Below are 24286 nucleotides of genomic sequence, written 5' to 3'. Positions count from 1 at the left end.
ATTTGGTTTTAAATATACTTAAGTGTCAAAAGTAAATGTAAATGCTAAAATATAAGTAAAAGTACAAATCATTTCAAATTCCGTATATTAAGCAAACCAGATGGCGCCATTTTCTTGTTTTTAATTTTATTTACGGATAGCCAGAGGTACACTCCAACACAGACATAATTTACAAATGAAGCATGTGTGTTTAGTGAGTCCACCAGATCAGAGGCAGTAGGGATGACCAGGGATATTCTCTTGATAATTGTGTGAATTGGAACCTTTTTCTGTCCTGCTAAGTATTTAAAATGTAACGAGTACTTTTGGGTATCGGGGAAAATTTATAGAGTAAAAAGTAAATGATTTTCTTCAGCAATGTAGTGAAGTAAAAGTAAAAGTTGTCAAAAATATAAATAGTAAAGTAGGGTAGATACCCCAAAAAACGACTTAAGTAGTACTTTAAAGTATTTTTACACCACTGTGTCATTCATCCGCTGCCATCACCTCATGTTTCAGCATGATAATGCACAGCCCCATGTCGCAAGGATCTGTAGACAATTCCTGTCCCAGTTCTTCCATGGCCTGCATACTCACCAGACATGTCACCCATTGAGCACGTTTGGGATGCTCTGGATCGACGTGTACGACAGCGTGTTCCAGTTCCTGCCAATATCCAGCAACTTTTCACAGCCATTGAAGAGGAGTGGGACAACATTCCACAGGCCACAATCAACAGCCTGATCAACTCTATGCGAAGGAGATGTGTCGCACTGCATGAGGAAAATGGTGCTTACACCAGATACTGACTGGTTTTCTGATTCACGCCCCTCCCTTTTTTTAAGGTATCTGTGACCAACAGATGCATATCTGTTTTCCCAGTCATGTGAAATCCATAGATTAGGGCCTAATGAATTTATTTCAATTGACTGATTTCCTTATATGAACTTTAACTCAGTAACATCTTTGAAATTGTTGCCTGTTGCGTTTATATTTTTGTTCATATATTTATATATGACGGAGGATATAGAACAGTTTCTTCTCTCTGTATTCATGCCTCAGCCTCACTGCTCTGAAAAGTGGTGCTTCATCTTTTTGGGAAAAAATCTATCATATTATATTATCATCATTTGAGGTTTACAGATTAAAATCAGGGACAAATCAAAATGGCAAGTTCTTTACCATTCAATATTAAATGGAAATGCATGGGGGGGGGGCATTTGAACTATGCTATACAGTAAATGAAAGTGCACGTCTTCACTCACAGGGTTATATGGACTAAGGACATCATATTCTTTCTCAAAATATACAGAATCTTTCAACATTCGTACCAGGTAGCCTGAGTATTTATTTTATATATATATATATATATATATATATATATATATACTCTGTCAGCTCTCTCCCCTCTACTTCTCCCTCTCTCTCTCTTTGAAGGGTAACCTCCGTGGAATGTTCTTAATCTCTCTTGACATTTCCCCCTCTTCCTTCTCTCTGTGTGCTTCTCCTCCCTCCGATACAGTAGTAGTAAACCATAGACTGTCTACTGCCACGTGTGGCCTCATTTTATAAATCACTTTCAAAGGCTTAATCTTTGAAGTGTTTGCTAATTTCATCACTGACCCAGGTCACAATGTATATACATTAGCAAGAGTTGTCTTAAAGAGTTGAATCTGTGATATCTTGAGAAGAACATATGTTTGTTTTATACTACCATTAGTTATATATTTTAGCCTTGCGGTAATGCATCTACAGTATGCTTGGTGAGGATTCCTTTCCCTTAAGCCAATGTTAGAGGGCTTCTGAAATACCTGCCTATAGGCTCTTTAATGTAGGGGCCGACGCTGGAGTAGAGAAGCAGGTATGGGGAGTTGAACATTTAATGAGGAACAGACATGGAACAAGACAGGAACAGCATCAGCACACAATGACATACGAACATTAATCCTACGAACATTAATCCATACGAACATTAATTAATAATTGCAGATGCGCGTGACAGGGGAAGGCAGGTGTGCGTAATGATGGTGGCAGGAGTGCGTAATGCTGGGGAGCGTGGTGCCTTCGAGCGCCAGGGAGGGGAGAGGGAGCAGGCGTGACACTTTAACACGTCTACAACCGTGAGTTAAAGGCAACATGTTGTGTTAATGGCACTTGGTGTCCCTCACAACACCACAGAGATATCTACAACCTATAGACGTGTGACATACGTGTGACATACAGTGCATTCAGAAAGTATTCAGACCCCTTCCCTTTTTCCAAATTTTTTTAGGTTACAGCCTTATTCTAAAACGTATTCAATTGTTATTTTCTCCAATCAATGTACACACAATACCCCATAATGACAAAGCAAAAACTAGTTTTTAGAAATGTTTGCAAATGTATAAAAAAACCCTGAAATATTACATTTACATAAGTATTCAGACCCTTTACTCAGTATTTTGTTGAAGCACCTTTGGCAGCGATTACAGCCTTAAGCCTTCTTGGGTATGACGCTAGAAGCTGGCACACCTGTATTTGTGGAGTTTCTCCCATTCTTCTCTGCAGATCCTCTCAAGCTCTGTCAGGTTGGATGGGGAGCGTTGCTGCACAGCTATTTTCAGGTCTCTCCAGAGATGTTCGATCGGGTTCAAGTCCGGGCTCTGGCTGGGCCACTCAAGGACATTCAGAGACTTGTCCCGAAGCCACTCCTGTGTTGTCTTGGCTGCTTAGGGTCGTTGTCCTGTTGGAAGGTAAACCTTCGCCCCAGTTTGAGGCCTGAGCGCTCTGTAGCAGGTTTTCATTGAGGATCTCTCTGTACTTTGCTCCGTTCATCTTTCCCTCGATCCGGACTAGTCTCCCAGTCCCTGCCGCTGAAAAACATCCCCACAGCATGATGCTGCCACCACCATGCTTCACTGTAGTGAAGGTGCCAGGTTTCCTCCAGACGTGAAGCTTGCCATTCAGGCCAAAGAGTTCAATCTTGGTTTCATCAGACCAAACAATCTTGTTTCTCATGGTCTGACAGTCCTTTAGGTGCCTTTTGGCAAACTCCAAGCAGGCTGTTGTGCCTTTTTACTGAGGAGTGGCTTCCGTCTGGCCACTCTACCATAAAGGCCTGATTAGTGGAGTGCTGCAGAGATGGTTGTCCTTCTGGAAGGTTCTCCCATCTCCACAGAGGAACTCTGGAGCTCTGTCAGAGTGACCATCGGGTTCTTGGTCACCTCCCTGACCAAGGCCCTTCTCCCTTGATTGCTCAGTTTGGCCGGGCGGCTAGCTCTAGGAAGACTCTTCGTGGTTCCAAACTTCTTCAATTTAAGAATGATGGAGGCCACTGTGTTCTTGGGGACCTTCAATGCTGCAGAAATGTTTTGGTACCCTTCCCCAGATCTGTGCCTCGACACAATCCTGTCTCGGAGCTCTACAGACAATTCCTTCGACCTCATAGCTTGGTTTTTGCTCTGACATGCAGTGTCAACCGTGGGACCTTTTATAGACAGGTGTGTGCCCTTCCAAATCATGTCCAATCAATTGAATTTACCACAGGTGGACTCCAATCAAGTTGTAGAAACACCAAGGATGATCAATAGAAACAGGATGCACCTGGGCTCAATTTCGAGTCTCATAGCAAAGGGTCTGAACACTTATGTAAATAAGGTATGTTTTTTAATTTGTAATACAGTTTTTGCTTTGTCATTATGGGCTATTGTTTGTAGGTTGATTAGGAAAACAATTAATTTAATCAATTTTAGAATAAAGCTGTAACGTAACAAAATGTGGAAAAAGTCAAAGGGTCTGAATACTTTCCGAATGCACTGTACATGTCTCATTACATTACTCACATGTGATGCTGCACACCCCATAAACTCCTGCATATCAGTATGGGAGAGTGGGTTAAGTTGAGCCAAAGGGGTTTCTTCCATCATTTCATGGAAGAAACCACATGGAAAAAGAGTTAGGTCCAAACAGGTGATTTTCACCAAATCAAATTAATTGATTGTGTTAAGAGGTTTCATGATGCTTGTTTCTAAACCAAAGTAGATCATTTTAAGATTGTTCTATACATCAGTTGTGGTCTTTATAAACTTCAACATGAGGACCTAAACCTAACCTCCTTGTAGCTGTGTTTAATGTTTAGTGTTCGTAGTTGTATCTAGTATTGTAATTCAATGAGTAATTATACTTCTAAGTGTATAACCTACAGTACATACAGTATGTGATACAAATAAACATCTTTATCTAGACATCAGCATGTGCTTGTTTATCTATAAAAGTCACCATGGTATAATACGCAGGTTGGAATTTATTGTCATGAATCTTGCCCTGGAGGCAGCTCTGAAGTGTGGTCACTAGCTGGCACAGCCACAAAGTCATCAAAACCTAACGCTAACCTTAACCACACTGCTAACCCTAATGCCTAACCCTAACCTTAAATTAAGACCAAAAAGCTCATTTTTTTTATTTTCATTCATTTTTACAATACAGACGATTTTGACTTTGCAGCTGGCCCATCTAGTGGAAAAAGCTCAGTTCTGCATACGGGGCAAGAATCATGAAAATAAACGTCAGGCATTTTCACATTTTCATAAATATATTCAACTATAGCACCAAGCGGGCATATTCACATAAGGACTCAAAGGGGAGATTTATATTCAAAGGGTCTATTTATACCGCTGAGTGTGTGGTGGAGTATCAATGGTATTATTGGCATTTGGCATCTATGCTGGGGGCAGAGTGTGACTGATGGAGTTTCATCGTTTTATGATGAGGATGAAGAGAGTGATGCTTTTGGCAGCATGGGAGTACACTTAAGCCTCTGCTCTATATCGCTCCATCATTTGGTGATATTATTTGACAGTTCCGATGATGAGTTATAGAGGTATATGTCATACAGTGTTTTCTGAACAAAGGCAGAAGGAGGGGGCATATTCTAAGGAGTAGTAGTAGGGGACTAGGGAAGGTGGCATGGTGGAGGGAGAGTAATGTAAGTTGAATGAATACCATAACATATATGCAGGCCTATATTGCTGGCATCAGGTCTTGCTATGAATAGCATTAATACCACTGTAATGTAGTAATTATTTGTGGTTGTAACTTGGCGGAGGTTGTGGTGGGTCCCAGCCAGGTGTATTTGTTTCCACTGTGCAGTAGTTGTGCTGTGTAATCGCTGCAGCTGTCTTTTACCACAGCATGTGGGGGCTATAGAAGTCACCGGGCTGGCAACTATAACTTCACCTGTTTAACGAACCACTTTCATGTTTTCCAACATGGCAACAGGAAGAGGTGGGAGGACATTTACTAGGGTACTACAGTACTGAGGTAAGCCTGTAAGGGAACATAGGAAGGGAGGGGAGAGAACCTGGGAGGGAACCTGGGAGGGTAGTATATCACACTGTATTTTATCAGACAGTAATGATGATAAGAATTATAGCCTGTATGCATTCCTCAAGTGATGTCTCTCTCGCTACCCCTCCCCCCCATCCGCTGGCACACGTCTGGGGTGAAGGTCTATAGTGGAACAGTGGAGGAGAGAGAATGAGACATGGTAATATGAGTGGTAGAGAAGTAAACGGAGAGAGAGGACAATACCAAATACTATTTGGTATTGTCGTAAATATGACCAAGTATTTTAGAACATCTTGTAAATAGAAAGCTTTCAACAAAAAACACTTTGGCACAGAGGAAAAGGACACCTCTTTAGGGAAGTAGAATCTGCAGAATGGAATAAACGAGACCCCATAAATATCATCCCAAACTGTCCTCTATCTTTTCCATTCATCTCCATTCATTACCATTCCCTCCGCATCTCTCTCCGTGCCTTACCAGAGGGCGCTTAAAATAGGTCTGGCTCAAAGCTCAGAAAAAAACTTTTATATTAGAGGACATTGCCAAATACGACTGCCACTGTTCCTATCCACCACAAAATGCTTACGGAGTGTTTATAAAGTCTTAGTTAATGACATATTGGGGCTTAACGGTTCACACTCTGATTGTGAACTCCTCTGGCTCTCTGTTGACTCTGCATCTGTCTGTAATCCATCAAGCCAGAGCTGCATACCTGGGGGGGCATGGTGACGGTCCTGGTATGAGGTAATGCTGTACTCACTGCCTCGGTTTCATGAGGGCAGGGTGTGGAAGAGGAGGGAGGAGGCTCAGGAGACGCCAGTCTTTCCCTGCCAATCTGTCCAGGCAGCAGGGCCCAGTCCAGAAGAAGGGGTGGAAAGGGGTGTGGGAGGGGTGTGGGTAGAAGGGGTCAGTGGCAGTCGGTGCCATTTAAGATTAGGGAGGACGGTTAATTCTTTTAAGGGCCTTAATTCTATTACAGTATATTGGATGACTGTCATTCATATTCCTTTCACCAAGCTCTGTGTAACAGCGATAGGTTTAGACTACGGCATGATACTTGAATTTGTCCTATACCCATCATGAGGTTGCTACATCCTAGCCTACAAATTAAAGTTTAACGTAGGTGCACAGGTCAAGAGACAAATTGGTGTAATCAACATGACAGACAGGGACACATTCAATACCGCATTGCACACTCTTGCCTGCATCTAGCTGATCTAGGGTGTCATCATTAGTCCAAACAGTTTAAAAACATTATGTTTTGCAACTAAAACAAGTTTTTATTGGACAAATTCAGGTAGGTCCATCCCGTTTAGTTTAGTTTGCTTCTGTTGAAGAAACATTTTGCAACAGAATATGTGGAATGAATACACCCTTGATCACACAGTTCACTTTCATAGCAGCCATACAAACAGCATCATCACATCTACGCGCTCTCCTCCTCTCACATTTTCCCTTCGCTTGAAGATTTCAGTGCACAACACAACAGCTGTCTGTGACCAGGCAAAAAAACCTATCCAAGCCAAACCTTCATACCATAAGTGATACACACAGCCTGCATCGTTGTCACCATATTAGCTAACGTCAACATACACGACATGACCAAAAGTATATGGACACCTGCTCATCGAACATATCATTCCAAAATCATCGGCATTAATATGGAGTTGGTCACCCCTTTGCTGCTATAACAGCCTCCACTCTACTGGGAAGGCTTTCCACTAGATGTTGGAACGTTGCTGCGGGGACTTGCTTCCATTCAGCCACAAGAGCATTAGTGAGGTCGTGCACTGATGTTGGGCGATTAGGTCATGCTGAAACCGGAAAAGGCCTTCCCCAAACTGTTGCCACACAGGCAGCTAAAGCAGAGCGGCGTTATTATGAGGTGCTGTACCAACCAAGAGGCAAGTGCGAGAGACAGCCCCAAAAGAAAAAAAATGTGTGGGGGGTACACGGGGAGATTGGCAGAGTCAGGTTGGAGACCTAAGCCAACTCCCCGTGCTTACCGTGGGGGGTGAGTGATCGAGCAAGCACCATGTTATGCGGAGATAGCTGCGCACTGGCGACACAGTGCGCAGCTACAGCCCGGTGCGCTCGGTGCAAGCTCCCCACCGTTGCCGTGCTAGAGTTGGCATTCAGCCAAGAAGGATTGTGCCGGCTCAGCGTTCCTGGTGTCCGGTGCGTCTTCTCGGCCCAGGTTATCCTGCGACACCTCTACGCACGGTACCCCCAGTTCGCCAACACAAACCTGTGCGATCTGTCACAACGCCTCGCGCTTGTCGGGCTACGGAGGTTATCCAGCCAGGACGGGTTGTGCCAGCCATAAGCTCCAGACCTCCAGTGCGCCTCCACGGCCCAGTATACCTTGTGCCTGCTCCGCGCACCCGGCCTCCAGCGACGTTCCCTAGTCCAGAACTCTCAGCGACATTCTCTAGTCCGGTGAGACCTATTCCAGCTCCACGAAAGAAGCCTCCAGTGATGATCTATGGTCTGAAGCCTGAAGGAATGATCCATGGCACGAAGCCTCCAGTGATGATCCATGTCCCGGAGCCTCCAGTGATGATCCATGGCACAAAGCCTCCAGTGATGATCCATGGCACGGAGCCTGCAGCGACACTCCCCAGTCCGGAGCCTCCAGCGACGCTCCCCAGTCCGGAGCCTCCAGCGACGCTCCCCAGTCCGGAGCCTCCAGCGACGCGACGCAGCCCGGAACCTCCTGAGACGGCCTGCTGCCCGGAACCTCCTGAGATGGCCTGCAGCCCAGAGTCTTCAGCGGCGGCCTGCAGCCCAGAACCTCCAGCGATGATCTACAGTCCGGTTCTTTCGACAACAATCCACAGTCCGGTGGTACTAAAGCAGAGGGATCAGCGGGTGGAGCGGAGGTTACGCCCCGAACCGGAGCCGCCTCCTCTGCTGGAGGTTAAGGTTATGTGGACTGCATTTGAGCCGCCATAAACAGGAGTTGCCCACCCTACCCTCCCTTTGTTTTTGTTTGTTTTTGTTTAGGAGCATTCGGAGTCTGCACCTTTGGGTGGGGGGTGGGGGTACTGTCACATCCTGGCCATAGTAAGAGGTTATTTTCTATGGTAGAGTAGGTCAGGGCGTGACAGGGGGTGTTTTGTTCTATATCTATGTTTAGTTCTAGTTTTCTATTTCTATTTTGTTGTTTTTTGGGTTGATCTCCAATTGGAGGCAGCTGGTCCTCATTGTCTCTAATTGGAGATCATATTTAAGTAGGGGTTTTTCTTCCTGGGTTTTGTGGGTTATTATATTATATAGGTAGAGTTCTCCTGGCATCCGCCAAACACAGATTCGTCCATTCGACTGCCAGATGGTGAAGTGTGATTCATTATTCCAGACAACGTGTTTCCACTGTTCCATTTGTTCAAAACTGTTCAACTATTGTCTTTCTTTCTATTTGAGTCAATTACTCACCACGTTATGCACTGCAGTGCTATAGCTAGCTGTAGCTTATACTTTCAGTTCTAGATTAATTCTCTGATCCATTAATTGGATGGACAACCTGTCAGTTCATGCTGCAAAAGCTCTGATAGGTGGGAGGATGTCCTCCAGAAGTTGTCATAATTACTGTATAAGTCTATGGAAGGGGGTGAGATCCATGAGCCTCCTAAGTTTTGTATTGAAGTCAATGTACCCAGAGGAGGACGGAAAATAGCTGTCCTCTCGCTACACCATGGTGCTACCCTACAGAGTGCTGTTAAGGCTACCATAGACCTTCACAGAGTGATTTAATTGTTATTTGATGACATGAATATATTTAGTACAGTTTTATCTAAAAAAATATAACTTTTGAATGTTTCACTATTTTTTTTATTCACTGAGTAGGATGGTCCTCCCCTTCCTCCTCTGAAAAGCCTCCACTTGAGGGGGTCATGAAACCCTAAACTTTCACTAATCAAATTTCCCCATGGCAAAACACGTTGGTTGGATATCATAACACTCTATTAGGGACATTTCCCTGCACCGGTCCACTGCTCCAGACCCCCAGAGAGGGGGGTGTAAAGATTCTGATCTTTCACTGCATTACAGCGAGTAATTAATTGTGTTATTTTCGCTCCCCTGATGAAAGGAAGCAGCGTCAACAAACAACTCTTCACCTGTTATCACCCCTCATATAGCCTGAGTGTAATTGATACCACGATGTGTCTCACAATCATATACTGTATGTCCAAAACACAAGACATTCATGGCTAATCATTAATATCTCTGATAAAATATGAATATTTTCCACAACACTTGGTTGGCCAAGCGCAGGTATTCCCACTCTGGTGTGCTCAATCCCCTTCCTCAGGCTCAGCACACAGGCTGCAGAACTATTCTTAATGCTGTTTATTGGGAAGCGTGCTTTCTCCATGTCCCAGTGGCTTCTTGAGTACCAGACAGTCGCCATGGGGGAGGGGAAGGCTCCGGGGCTGAGTTGAAGTTCAAAGGGGGGGCAAGGATTTGGGGTTGGTGAAAAAGTAAGACAGAGCAGTCTAAAGGATGGAATTAATGTGGTGACAGGAACACGATCTACATGATGTCATGATGCTAGATTGGCAACACATGGCTGAGACATAAAGAAATTGGTGTGGAATTACTCTGAGCCAGCCAGGCAGGCAGTATAAACAGGAATAAAAGTGGTGAAACGAAGGGTGTGTAAGGTAAGATTAAGGTAAGGTAAGACAGAGTACAGTAAAATAATAATGAAACATACAGTAAATACAGTACAAGATACTGTATGCCCTTTGAATACATTTACTGTATATAGTTAATAGTCTTTGGTAAGGATCCAAACAGGCCACATTAATCGGTTAGCCCAATGAAAGAGTTTAGTAGAGGTGTAAGTGATGTAGACAGGCAATCAGGGTCAGATAGATTGAGCCTCTGAGGTGCAGAGTGAAGAGGTCACAGCTGACATGGCATAACCCCCTCCGACACATCATCTCGTTCATCTTTCTGCCCTCATATTATCGGTAAGCTTTACTATGCTACTGCTCTACTCTGTTCTTCCACACTACACTCTTAGAAAAAAGAGTTTCAAAAGGGTTTATCAGCTGTCCCCATAGGAGAACCCTTTTTGGTTCCAGGTAGAACGCTTTTTGGTTCCAGGTAGAACCCTTTCGGGATCCATGTAGAACCCTCTGTAGAAAGGGTTATACATGGAACCCAAAAGGGTTCTTCAAAGGGTTCTCCTATGGAGAAAGCCAAAGAACCCTTTAAGGTTTTAGATAGCACCGTTCTTTCTAAGAATGATTCTTCTCCCTCTCTCCCTCCCTGTTTGAGTCTCTCAAATGTCATGTTGCCATGTGATTTACAGTGCCTTAAGGTCACTGTTGAAAAGAGACCATGACATATTTTAGATCCCCTCAGATAGACAAACATTACTACATACGGGCAATACATTTCACTGACACTTATGGCAATGTTTTGTCAACAGATGCCAGAGCTGCAATGTCTAGGTCTTCACAACAACCAATTCCATGCATAAAAGACCTACGTATTGCTGGTGTTAATGCTGTCTGAATATAGTATAAGTCCTCACACTTGAACCACTTTTCCCCCATATCAACAGTGTGGGTCTATTACAGACATGGGAAGACTTTTTGACGTAAAAGAGCACAGATCTGTGCAAATAATAACATGAACCTTATTATAACCTATAACCTCATTTTAACATATATGTGCTATTTTCGATAGTGCCAAATAGATGGTTTGTAGATGTTCAGTAGATCAATTATCTATCAACAACATTTTAACTAACTATCCACTCTTACCATAGACCTAACCTTAACCCTTATCATAATGCCTATAATAATAAAAGTTCCAAACTAACTATTGAGACGAGATAGGCCTCTACCTTGCCACTGTGTGGACTCTCCACCATCACAAAAACAGACAGATTCTCACTATCTTTCCTGCCATTCACTTTTCTCTTTACCTCACTCTACCTTCATAATGAATGCAACCTAAGTTAATTCAGATGATTTCATCACTTTGTCATGCTTATCGTAACATTTCCCAACAGATATGCCAATAAACTTCATATATTACTACTGTGAACGCTATGGGGGTATAAAGTACAAAAACAACGTATCACATTATCAACAACATACTATCATACATAGGGAACCAGCCTATGGGAGTAGTACAGAGTCTGTCTCGGTCGATGACAGGAAGAACACTGACCAATATAGATACACAGATGTCCAAAGAGGACACTAGCTGTACAACAGTATTGAAGCTTATGATGTGTATGACCTGCTTACCTGGCTTCTTGGCTTCGGGCATAGCTGCGATAGTGTGTCTATCTCTTCCTCTGACTCCCTCCCTCCTTGTCTGTTAGTCTGTCTGCTTTTACTCCTTCATCCCTTTTTATTCCCAACTCCCTCTCCACTTCAGTCCCCCTCCCCAGGAAAAGGCTGTCAGATGACACCTAGAGGGGATCCAGGAGCTCTGAGGAATGAAGGAAGGGGTAGAGGGTGAGGAGGAAAGGAAGACAGCATAGAGGTGAATGGGGGTTGGATGCAGTAATGAAGAGGGTGACCCGGCTGGAAACTGTTAATTGGTTAACACGGTAGGGCGGGAGCCAGCCCATTAGCTAATTGATTGACACACCGATTAGCATTGATTGACAGGTTGACTGTCTGACTGTTCTCTATATCACTTTTGACTGTCTAACACAAGACACCTTAGGCAAGTTTCCATTGACCCAGGTTTATCCAACAAAATCAGTGGAGACCTACCTGTTTAGTGAAGACATCAAAACTATGAAATAACACATATGGAATCATGTCGTAACCAATTTTGTTTTCATCAAATCAAAATACATTTTATATTTTAGATTCTTCAAAGTAGCCACCCTTTGCGTTGACGACAGCTTTGCACACTCTTGGCAATCTCTCAACCAGCTTCAAGATGGATGTTTTTCCAACAGTCTTGAAGGAGTTCCCACATATGCTGAGCACTTGTTGGTTGCTTTTCCTTCACTCTGCAGTCCAACTCATCCCAAACCATCTCAATTGGGTTGAGGTCGGGTGATTGTGGAGGCCAGGTCATCTGATGCAGCACTCCATCACTCTCCTTCTTGGTCAAATAGCCCTTACACAGCCTGGAGGGGTGTTTTGGGTCATTGTCCTGTTGAAAAACAAATGGTAGTCCCACTAAGCGCAAACCATATGGGATGGTGTATTGCTGCAGAATGCTGTGGTAGCCATGCTGGTTAAGTGTGCCTTGAATTCTAAATAAATCACTGTCTGTGTCACCAGCAAAGCTCCCCCACACCATCACACCTCCTCCATGCTTCATGGTGGGAACCACACACGAGGAGATCATTCGTTCACCTACTCTGCGTCTCACAAAGCCACGGCGGTTGGAACCAAAAATCTCAAATTTGGACTCATCAAACCAAAGGACAGATTTCCACTGGTCTAATGTCCATTGCTTGTGTTTCTTGGTCTGACTCACACAGTCTCCTCTGAACAGTTGATGTTGAGGTGTGTCTGTTACTTGAACTCTGTGAAGCATTTATATGGGTTGCAATCGGAGGTGCAGATAACTCTAATAAACTTATCCTCTGCAGCTGGTGCCCGAAATCTAAGGAAGGCTCTAGATTTTGCTTGCCTGAAGTAGAGTATCTCATGATAAGCTGTAGACCACACTATTTGCCAAGAGAGTTTTCATCTATATTTTTTGTGGCTGTTTATTTACCACCACAGATGGATGCTGGCACTAAGACCACTCTCAGTCAGCTGTATAAGGAAATAAGCAAACAGGAAACCGCTCACACAGAGTCGGAGCTCCTAGTGGCTAGGGACTTTAATGCAGGGAAACTTAAATCAGTTTTACCTCATTTCTATCAGCATGTTAAATGCGCAACCAGAGGGGAAACAATTCTAGATCACCTGTACTCCACACACAGAGATGCATACAAAACTCCCTCGCCCTCCATTTGGCAAATCTTACCACAATTCTGTCCTCCTGAATCCTGCTTATAAGCAAAAATTAAAGCAGGAAGCACCAGTGACTCGGTCAATAAAAAAGCGGTCAGATGAAGCAGATGCTAAACTACAGGACTGTTTTGCTAGCACAGACTGGAATATGTTCTGGGATTCTTTTGATTACACCACATCAGTCACTGCCTTTATCAATAAGTGGATCGAGGACGTCGTCCCCACAGTGACTGTATGCACATACCTCAACCAGAAGCCATTGATTACAGGCAACATTCGCACTGAGCTAAAGGGTAGAGCCGCCGCTTTCAAGGTGCGGGACTCTAACCAGGAAAGCTTATAAGAAATCCTGCTATGCCCTCCGACAAACCATCAAACAGGCAAAGCGCCAATACAAGACTAAGATTGAATCGTACTACACCGGCTCCGACGCTCGTCTTATGTGGCAGGGCCTGCAAACTATTACAGACTACAAATGGAAGCACAGCCGCGAGCTGCCCAGTGACATGAGCCTACCAGACGAGCTAAATCACTTCTATGCTCGCTTCAAGGCAAGTAACACTGAGGCATGCATGGCAGCATCAGCTGTTCCGGACGACTGTGTGATCACGCTCTCCGTAGCCGACGTGAGTAAGACCTTTAAACAGGTCAACATTCACAAGGCCGTGGGGCCAGACGGATTACCAGGACGTGTGCTCCGGGCATTTGCTGACCAACTGGCATGTCTCTTTACTGACATTTTCAACATGTCCCTGATTGAGTCTGTAATACCAACATGTTTCAAGCAGACCACCATTGTCCCTGTGCCCAAGAACACTTAAGGTAACCTGCCTAAATGACTTCAGACCCGTAGCACTCACGTCCGTAGCCATGAAGTGCTTTGAAAGGCTGGCAATGGCTCATATTAACACCATTATCTCAGAAACCCTAGACCCACTCCAATTTGCATACCACCCAAACAGATCTACAAATTATGCAATCTCTATTGCACTCCACACTGCCCTTTCCCACCTGGACTACAGCTCAGCGTTCAACACCATAGTGCCCTCAAAGCTCATTGCTAAGCTAAGGATCCTGGGACTAAACACCTCCCTCTGCAACTGGATCCTGGACTTCCTGACGGGCCGCCCCCAGGTGGTGATTGTAGGTAGCAACACATCCGCCACGCTGATCCTGAACACTGGAGCCCATCAGTGGTGCGTGCTCAGTCCCCTCCTGTACTCCCTGTTCACCCACGACTGTGTGGCCGGGCACGACTCAAACACCATCATTAAGTTTGCAGACGACACAACAGTGGTAGGCCTGATCACCAACAACGACGAGACAGCCTGAAGGGAGGAGGTCAGAGACCTGGCCGGGTGGTGCCAGAATAACAACCTACAGTGCCTTGCAAAAGTATTCACCCCCCCCCCCCCCCCCCTTGGCATTTTTCCAATTTTGTTGAATTACAACCTGTAATTTACATTTATTTTTATTTGGATTTCATGTAATGGACATACATAAAATAGTCCAAATTGGTGAAGTGAAATGAAAAACATAACTTGTTTCAAATTCTAAAAAAAAGAAGACGGAATGTTGGTGCGTGCATATGTATTCACCTCCTTTGCTATGAAGCCCCTAAATAAGATCTGGTGCAACCAATTACCTTCAGAAGTCACATAATTAGTTAAATAAAGTCCATCTGTGTGCAATCTAAGTGTCACATGATCTGTCACATGATTTCAGTATATATACACCTGTTCTGAAAGGTCAGGGTCAGGGACAAAGTTGTGGTACAGATCAGGGTTGTACAGATCAGGGTTACTTTATAAAAAATATCTGAAACTTTGAACATCCCACAGAGCACCATTAAATCCATTATTAAAAAATGTAAAGAATATGGCACCACAACAAACCTGCCAAGAGAGGGCCACCCACCAAAACTCACAGACCAGGCAAGGAGGGCATTAAATCAGAGGCAACAAAGAGACCAAAGATAACCCTGAAGGAGCTGCAAAGCTCCACAGCGGAGATTGGAGTATCTCTCCATAGAACCACTTTAAGCCGTACACTCCACAGAGCTGGGCTTTATGGAAGAGTGGCCAGAAAAAATAAGCAAACATGTTTGGTGTTCACCAAAAGGCATGTGGGAGACTCCCCAAACATATGGAAGAAGGTATTCTGGTCAGATGAGACAAAAATGTAGCTTTTTGTCCATCAAAGAAAATGCTATGTCTGGCACAAACCCAACACCTCTCATCACCCCAAGAACACCATCCCCACAGTGAAGCATGGTGGTGGCAGCATCATGCTGTGGGGATGTTTTTCATTGGCAGGGACTGGGAAACTGGTCAGAATTGAAAGAATGATGGATGGCGCTAAATACAGGGGATTCTTGAGGGAAACCCGTTTCAGTCTTCCAGAGATTTGAGACTGGGACGGAGGTTCACCTTCCAGCAGGACAATGACCCTAAGCTAACTGCAAAAGCAACACTTGAGTGGTTTAAGGGGAAACATTTAAATGTCTTGGGATGGCCTAGTCAAAGCCCAGACCTCAATCCAATTGAGAATCTGTGGTATGACTTAAAGATTGCTGTACACCAGCGGAACTCATCCAACTTGAAGGAGCTGGAGCAGTTTTGCCTTGAAGAATGGGCAAAAATCCCAGTGGCTAGATGTGCAAAACTTATAGAGACATACCCCAAGAGACTTGCAGCTGTAATTTCTGCAAAAGGTGGCTCTACAAAGTATTGACGTTGGGGGCGTGAATAGTTATGCATGCTCAAGTTTTCAGTTTTTGTTGTCTTATTTCTTGTTTGTTTCACAATAAAACATATTTTGCATCTTCAAAGTGGTAGGCATGTTGTGTAAATCAAATGATACAAACCCCCCAAAAAAACTATTTTAATTCCAGGTTGTAAGGCAACAGAATAAGAAAAATACCAAGGGGGGTGAATACTTTAGAAAGCCACTGTATCCCTCAACGTAACCAAGTCAAAGGAGATGACTGTAGACTACAGGAAAAGGAGCACCGAGCACGCCCCCATTCTTATTGACGGGTCTGTAGTGGAGCAGGATGAGAGCTTCAAGTTCCTTGGCGTCCACATCACCAACAAAGTAACATGGTCCAAGCACACCAAGACAGTTGTGAAGAGGGCACGACAAAGCCTATTCCCCTTCAGGAAACTAAAAAGATTTGGCATGGGTCCTCAGATCCTCAAAAGGTTCAACAGCTGGAACATTGAGAGCATCCTGACTGGTTGCATCATTGCCTGGTACAGCAACTGCTCGGCCTCCGACCGCAAGGCACTACAGAGGGTAGTGCGTACGGCCCAGTACATCACTGGGGCGAAGCTGCCTGCCATCCAGGACCTCTACACCAGGCGGTGTCAGAGGAAGGCCCTAAAAATTGTCAAAGACCCCAGACACCCCAGTCATAAACTGTTCTCTCTGCTACCGCATGGCAAGCGGTACCGGAGCACCAAGTCTAGGACCAAAAGGCTTCTCAACAGTTTTTACCCCCAAGCCATAAGAACAGGTAATCAAATGGCTACCCAGACTATTTGCATTGTGTGTGTGTGTGTGTCCAACCCCTCTTTTACGCTGCTGCTACTCTCTGTTTATCATCTATGTATAGTCACTTTAACTATACATTCATGTACATATTACCTCAATTAACCCGACTAACCGGTGCCCCCGCACATTGGCTACCCGGACTATCTGCATTGTGTCCCGCCATCCCCCACTCGCCAACCCCTCTTTTACGCTGCTGCTACTCTCTGTTTATCATCTATGCATATGTAACAGTTGTTAAAGTACTGTGTGAATTTCACCAGGTTCATATATTAATATAATTAATATTACATGTTGATTTGTTATTATGCATGCCTGCATCCTGGGAGTAGGGGAGTGTGTACTTACGTTTTGCCCTGCGTACTCGTGCTCATATCATTTTGATGCACTATGAGAGGTAGGCACGCTTTTTCTGTCATCTTCAGAAAAGTTTGATTATTTTAAGCACAAAGTCATACACACAGTGTTTTGTTCATGAATAATGTTGTATATTTAGAGGTTACTCATAAGTGGATGGTATTGTTAAGATGCACTTGTAACTACTTTTTAGGATGATATTAACATTCTGAATTCAACATGTGATTAACAGCTATCTAAGGTATTAGCAGGCTATTGTATGTGTGAACGATGGCTAGCTCCTCGAATGATCCCAGTCCCTTGTATTGTGCATCTGTTGTAGAAAGAGGTGACGATTTGCAGAGCATATGTGCTCTACAAATGTTTTATTTTCTTTTGGATGCAGATGCAGGATGCAGAGTGAATTCTGCTTAATTAAAACATCCTGATCTCCAAAGTCCACATCTATAGTATCAATCAACCACACACCACGCAGAGTTACAGCGGTGCAGTACAGCACCGGTTACACATGGTCACTTTAACTATATCTACATGTACATACTGCCTCAATTAGCCCGACTAACCGGTGCCTGTATGTATCCTCGCTACTGTATTTTGCCTCGTTACTGTTATTTTCACTGTCTTTTTAATGTTGTTTTTATTTCTTTACTTATCTATTGTTCACCTGATACCTATTTTTTACTTAAAAATTGCACTGTTGGTTAGGGCTTGTAAGTAAGCATTTCACTGTAAGGTCTTACACCTGTTGTATTCGGCGCACGTGACTTCTGACTGGTACTGTGTATATATATAACATTTTGTTGCCTGTTTTGCATGTTATTTTGGCATTAATACATATCACATATCAGTTTGCAAACAATGTAAAAAAAATATTTGAGTTAATAAAGTCCCATACAAATATGGTCTCTTTTTTGCTTTCTTGAGTAAGGCAGCTCTAAAATGCAGGTGTTTCAGCCTAGCTCAGTGCTTTCTGTGGCGGTGGGGCAGCTAGCGGAATATACAGAGTGTAGGGGTTGGTAATGTTCTCTAGTTGTGCCATGAATGTCTCAGTGTTCTGTCACTCATGGAGACACTACATCACAGCAAAATCTACAGGGAGAGCTAGAAAGTTCAAGCCCATTGGGTGCTGCCAAGAAGGCTCAAGGTCATTAGCCACAGATAAAATGATGTCAAATAATATTTTCTAAATCTTAGCTAGCAAACTAGACAAGCAGTCATCATCATGAATCAAGTCGACAATCTACTGGCAAATCCTTAGATATATGTAAAAACGTATCAGTGCTCATCGGCCATTGGACATAAACATTACAAAACAAGTTGGAAATCGCAAATTCAACAATGAGTGGTTTGGAAGGAATCAGTGGCTAACTGCAAGCATTGCAAAGCAATCACTAGCCTGCTATTCGGTGGAGAGGGTGTGTGGTCCAAGTCTGGGTTTAAGGGTCTCTTTTCCAAGCTTAAAAGGATAAACATTCACATGCAACACAATGGGCCAGAAAAGGTTGAATACATTGGCCATGCTGTCAATCCAGCATGACTTCTGCCACGTTCAAAACAACTGGAAACTCAGACTTCAGATTGTGAATAAAAGACACCTTTTCTTCACTCAATCAAAAATAAAATTGAGTCGAGACCAATTTTGTTTGGGCAAAAACATTTTGTTCTTAGGCTACAACAACATGATTTGTTCTCCAGTGAGTCTGGCTGTCAACACACTATAGTTTATGGGGTTTGTGGCCCTCACATCGGGGTGAGAGGGACAAGGTCATAGAAGGTCATGAGCTCTGGAGGCATCCTTCCACGCACACACTCACAAACACACAAGCACATGCACGCATACCCAGACAAACATCCAAACACACACACACTCTCTCTCTTCTTGAAATACAAAAATATAATTGCTGATTGAATAGATTTTGGCAATCATAAATGCTTTCATTTCAAGGACTTTGACCTAGACTGCTCTCAGCAGCATGCATTTCTCCTCCGGACCGTACCCCTCCCACTCGGGGCCTCACTGCGCTGGTTTTCTGGCGCAGCACGGCCCGCTGAAGGTGAACATGAGCAGTGTCCCATGTCTCCTCCGCGTGCATGAACCAGTCGTCCACCACAGGAGCCTCGATCTGACTCTGATGCCAAGGCGCCAGAGCCGGCTGGTACCCCAGTACGCACTGGAAGGGGGAGAGGTTAGTGGAGGATTGGCGGAGCGAGTTCTGGGCCATCTCTGCACAGGGCACGAACGCCGCCCACTCCCCTGGCCGGTCCTGGCAATAAGACCTCAGAAACCTACCCTTATCCTGGTTAACTCTCTCCACCTGCCCGTTACTCTCGGGGTGGAAACCCGAGGTAAGGCTCATCAAGACCCCCAAACGTTCCATGAACGCCCTCCAGACCCTCGACGTGAACTGGGGACCCCGATCAGACACTATATCCTCAGGCACCCCGTAGTGCCGGAAGACGTGTGTAAACAAGGCCTCCGCAGTCTGTAGGGCTGTAGGGAGACCGGGCAGAGGAAGGAGACGGCAAGACTTAAAGAAACGATCCACAACAACCAGGACCGTGGTGTTTCCCTGTGATGGGGCAGATTGGTCAGGAAATCAATCGACAGGTGTGACCATGGCCGTTGTGGAACGGGTAAGGGGTGTAGCTTACCTCTGGGCAGGTGCCGAGGAGCCTTACACTGTGCGCACACCGAGCAGGAGGAAACATAAACCCTCACGTCCTTAGCCAAAGTGGGCCACCAGTACTTCCCACTCTGACCGATGCCTGGATGACCAGAGGAGGGTGACGTGTGGGCCCAATAGATCAGCCGGTCACGGACAGCAGACGGAACGTACAGACGCCCAGCGGGACACTGGAGGGGAGCGGGCTCTGCACGCAACGCCTGCTCAATGTCCGCGTCCAGCTCCCACACTACCGGCGCCACCAGGCAAGAGGCTGGGAGCATGGGGGTGGGATCCATGGGCCGCTCCTCTGTGTCATTCAGCCAGGACAGTGCGTCTGCCTTCACGTTCTGGGAACCTGGTCTGTAAGAAAGGGTGAAAACAAAACGGGTGAAAAACATGTCCCAGCACTCTCGCGACCACCCCGTGAGAGCTCTCCGTTGCCATGAAACAGTGGGGTCATGACAAGCTAACCAGGGTAGGCCTAGCACCACGGGAAACGCAGGAGTGTCAATGAGGAAGAGACTGATTCTCTCCTTGTGACCCCCCTGCGTCACCATGCCCAGAAGAGCGGTGGCCTCCCTAATCAACCCTGACCCTAATGGTTGACTGTCTAAGGCGTGAACTGGGAAAGGCATGGCCACTGGAACGATGGGGATCCCTAAACTATGGGCAAATGATCTGTCTATAAAATCCCCAGCCACGCCTGAATCGACAAGCGCCTTATGCTAGGAATGCAGAGAAAACTCTGGAAAAGTAACAAACAAAAACATGTGTGCAACAGAGGGCTCTAGGTGAAAATGGTGCCTTCTCACCTGGGGTGATGCCAGAGTGCCCTGCCTGCTGCCTCGACCCCCAGAGGGACCAACCCAACACTGACCGGCAGTGTGACTTCTGTGGCCACAGATGGTGCACGAGACGGAACCTCCTCCGGTCTCCCTGAACGCAGCACCTCCCAGCTCCATTGGCATCGGCGCGGTGGTGCTGGGGGATGGAACCGACAGACCCCGCTCTGGACGTCCGCAGGTAGCCAGCAGGTTATCCAGCCGAATGGACAGGTCCACCAGCAGGTCGAAGGTGAGGGTGGTGTCCCTGCAGACCAACTCTTGACGGACGTCCACGCGAAAACTGCAGCGATAGTGGTCAATCAGGGCCCTGTTGTTCCATCCCGCGCCGGTGGCCAGGGTCCGAAAGTCCATCACGAACTCCTGGGCGCTCCTCATCCCCTGCCTCAGATGGAAAAGGCGTTCACTCGCCGCTCTACCCTCGGGCGGGTGGTCGAAGACTGCCCGGAAGCAGCGGGTGAAATCCTCGAAATGGTCCAGCGCCACATCTCCTCCCCACACGGCGTTGGCCCACTCCAGGGCTTTCCCCGAGAGGCACAAGACGAGGGCGGACACCTTCTCACGGCCTGAAGGAGCCGGGTGGACAGTTGCCAGGTAGAGATCCAGCTGCAACAGGAAACCCTGGCAGCGTGCAGCCGTCCCGTCGTACTCCCAGGGACAGGCGAGACGAATCCCACTAGGACCGGGTGAAGGGGGGGGCGAGTAGTGGAGACCCTGGTGGTGCTGGTGGAGGCGCTGGAGGAACTCCCTGTTTAGACAACGCGGTCCATGGCGACGCCGAGATGGTGGAGCATCGCCACGTACTCCCGGACGCGCTCCTCGACCCCTATACCAGGGGCACCTGCTCCTGCTGACTCCATATTGTGGTTGTGAAATTCTGTAAGGGGTGCGTAACTGGTGGCAGGGAAGTCAGACGCAGGAGAGCAGAACTTGGTAATAACTGGAGCAGTTTAATTATCAAAACCAACGGCATCCAGAATAACAAAATATGGGTACAAAACCCGTCGCGCCCCAGTCACAATGTGCACAAGTAATTACAACAAACAATTTCACACACACATGAGGGGAACAGAGGGTTAAATACATGACACGTAATGAGGGAAATGTGAACCAGGTGTGTGGGAAAACAAGACAAAACAAATGGAAAATGAAAGGTGGATCGGCGATGGCTAGAAGACCGGTGACGTCGACCGCCGTACGCCGCCCGACTTCGGCGGAAGTCGTGACACGTGGGCTATAATTCCATGTGTCCATGGTAGTAAATCTATACTGAGTATTGCGACTTCCGTTTTCTATCAACTATTTGCTCTCGCCCCAACTTGCCCATAACCTTGCAATATCTATAATCGCCATTAATAACTTTAATTTGGGAGATAGAACTTTTGGGAGTGAGAAGGATAGAAAGAGATTGAAGACCTCTCTATTTTTTGTGTGTGCAACTTCAGATGACAATGTCCAAGGAGGGTGAACTGGAGTGCGGAAGAAAGGAGGGTGAATGAGAGGCAAAGAGATCTCAGTCTCTGTCATATATTAATGTTTTGTTATGAGATCTTGATCTAAAACTACACAATGTCTTTCTAATATGACTATACATAACTCCATTCAGGCTATTTCACATTTCACTAACAAACATGACATTTCCATTATCATAAAACTCAGCTGAATACTGTAAATGTATGAAATATTAAAGATGTGAACTGCTACTATAGATCTGTCCCGAGAGGACTGAATGATCCATAGTAGAGGTTGACACTTAATTCTTTTAACACTAAAATTCTAATTTGAGATACATGTTAAGGACCATACACCAACTCGTGCACCTACTCTGATCTTCCAAGGTTCTTAACTTCTCAGTAGTAAGTAGTAAGATATTAATGGGTGATTCCTCACAAACTACAACAGAAGAAGGTGATTTCAGAGATTTCCACAAAATGTAATCCATAGAAGGGTCTTTTGGAAGGATTGTTGACACCAATTGTTGCTTTGTAGCAGCTACAAATTAAACATTATGGAGTCTTAAAGGAGGCCTGGGTAAGGCCAAAATGTAAAAAAAAATCCATATTCAATTAATTATTTCTCAATTATACTTTAAGATAAAAATGTCAAATATATGTCAACAATCCTTACTCTGTGGATTAAATTACATGAAAATCTTATTTTGCTCTAGTTTCGTGATGCATCCAGATTATTATTTTTGAAGGTCATTCTACAGTTTCACATGAAGGGACATGCTCTGTACATGGTGCTGATTGTCCTAAGAATAGTATGGAGGGGTGTACAGGGAGGCAGTACCATTGTCTGAGAGTGGTGACAGAGAGTAATGGGCAGCCCCAGCGAGAGGGAATGGATTCAAACCAAGAATTTGAGAGAATCACATGGCAGGGGAGTTGCCATGTCCCATAAGGAACGCTTACACATTCAGACAGAAACAGGAATCCCGGGAAGGAAGGTAAAATATACAGGTTCCAAGTGAAACAGGATGGTACATGACTACACTCCTGGGCCTTTTGCTTGTATTGAATGTGTGACAATGTGAGTGTATCTGTGTAGCCCATTTACTAGAATTATGCTCGCCCTCGCTCTCTGTCACAGCAAATAATATATTTGAAGTCCATAATATACATATATAGTCTCACGGATAACCCTAGGCCTATACATTATTTAGTAAAATAATGGTAATATATTATGACAGTGAAATTAAAACACAAAGAACGGGAGCTCAACACATTGTGTGTTTTGAACAAGACTTATAACGTGTTCTTCAATAAGTCACACGAACACTTCGTTTTTTATATTCGTTTGATGTTCAGCTTTTAGCGTCTGTGCGGTTTTGTTGTGTTTTATTGTTTTATCAAATTTCCCCTTTGGGAGATTAATAAAGTACTATCTTATTCGACTTTTTTTTAAACATAATAAAAAATGTATTCAAATACACGCTAACCACACGTTTACAAAAATGCTTGCTTCCTACATTGAAGAACTGTAATGTTTGAGTTTTTTTTAATGACCTGACTAGATCATAGAGGAACAATTGTCCAGACAGAGGTTTGAGTTTACGGTTTATTAACCCAACTTCACACAGGCTACTGTTTGGCCACGCCAGATAAATGAAGGACAACCTATAAAACAACTGTGACCTTCTCTTGTGAAGGCCAGGCGTAAGAGAGAGAACAATGGCTAAACCTGGTCTTATTAACTTCCAATGCTCCTGCCCAACCCTCCTCCACGCCACTCCACCAACCACCAGGAAACCCGGCATCAGAACATTCCAGACATTCCCACGATTGGCAGATAGCAGGTTGATTGGCAAGTCGGACCCCGCGAACACGGTACTGGTAAGTTCAACACAACCAACTAATAGCCTAACACAACTGTCTGTGCGTGTCGCTACAATATATACTTTCAGACATTTAGGCCTAAGCATTATTGAATTGTGTCGTTTGTGAGGGTTGGCGTTTCACACCTGAGTCACCAAAGAGTAGGCCTACCTTTCGTTTTTCAATCTCCCGTTTTAGACATTTCAACAGTCCTGCATGAAGTTTGCTATCAACGCTACTCTATCGCCACCTGCAGTTTACTATAGGTTGGTGCTCGTTCTCCAGTGTACTACGTC

At 45.0% G+C, this 24286-nt stretch overlaps 1 protein-coding gene across 22 annotated transcripts in view; it reads right to left on the bottom strand.

Moving 5' to 3' along the window:
- LOC115171489 (myosin-binding protein C, fast-type-like) overlaps window positions 1-11667 on the bottom strand; it is a 47551-nt gene extending 35884 nt beyond the window's left edge. For 11 of the 22 annotated variants that reach the window (XM_029728334.1, XM_029728338.1, XM_029728346.1 and 8 more), the window contains exon 1: window positions 11574-11647. In XM_029728334.1, the coding sequence (XP_029584194.1) occupies window positions 11574-11595 (22 nt within the window). In that variant the 5' untranslated portion in view covers window positions 11596-11647. Of the gene's footprint in view, window positions 1-11573 lie in introns of all 22 variants that reach the window. The other 11 variants (XM_029728333.1, XM_029728337.1, XM_029728343.1 and 8 more) reach the window with 3 other exon arrangements.
- Window positions 11668-24286: the final 12619 nt, after the last annotated feature.

The sequence above is a fragment of the Salmo trutta genome, chromosome 32 (genome assembly GCF_901001165.1).
Source record: "Salmo trutta chromosome 32, fSalTru1.1, whole genome shotgun sequence".
Classification (NCBI taxonomy): Eukaryota; Metazoa; Chordata; class Actinopteri; order Salmoniformes; family Salmonidae; genus Salmo; species Salmo trutta.
This window is presented reverse-complemented; position numbering and strand designations above follow the sequence as displayed.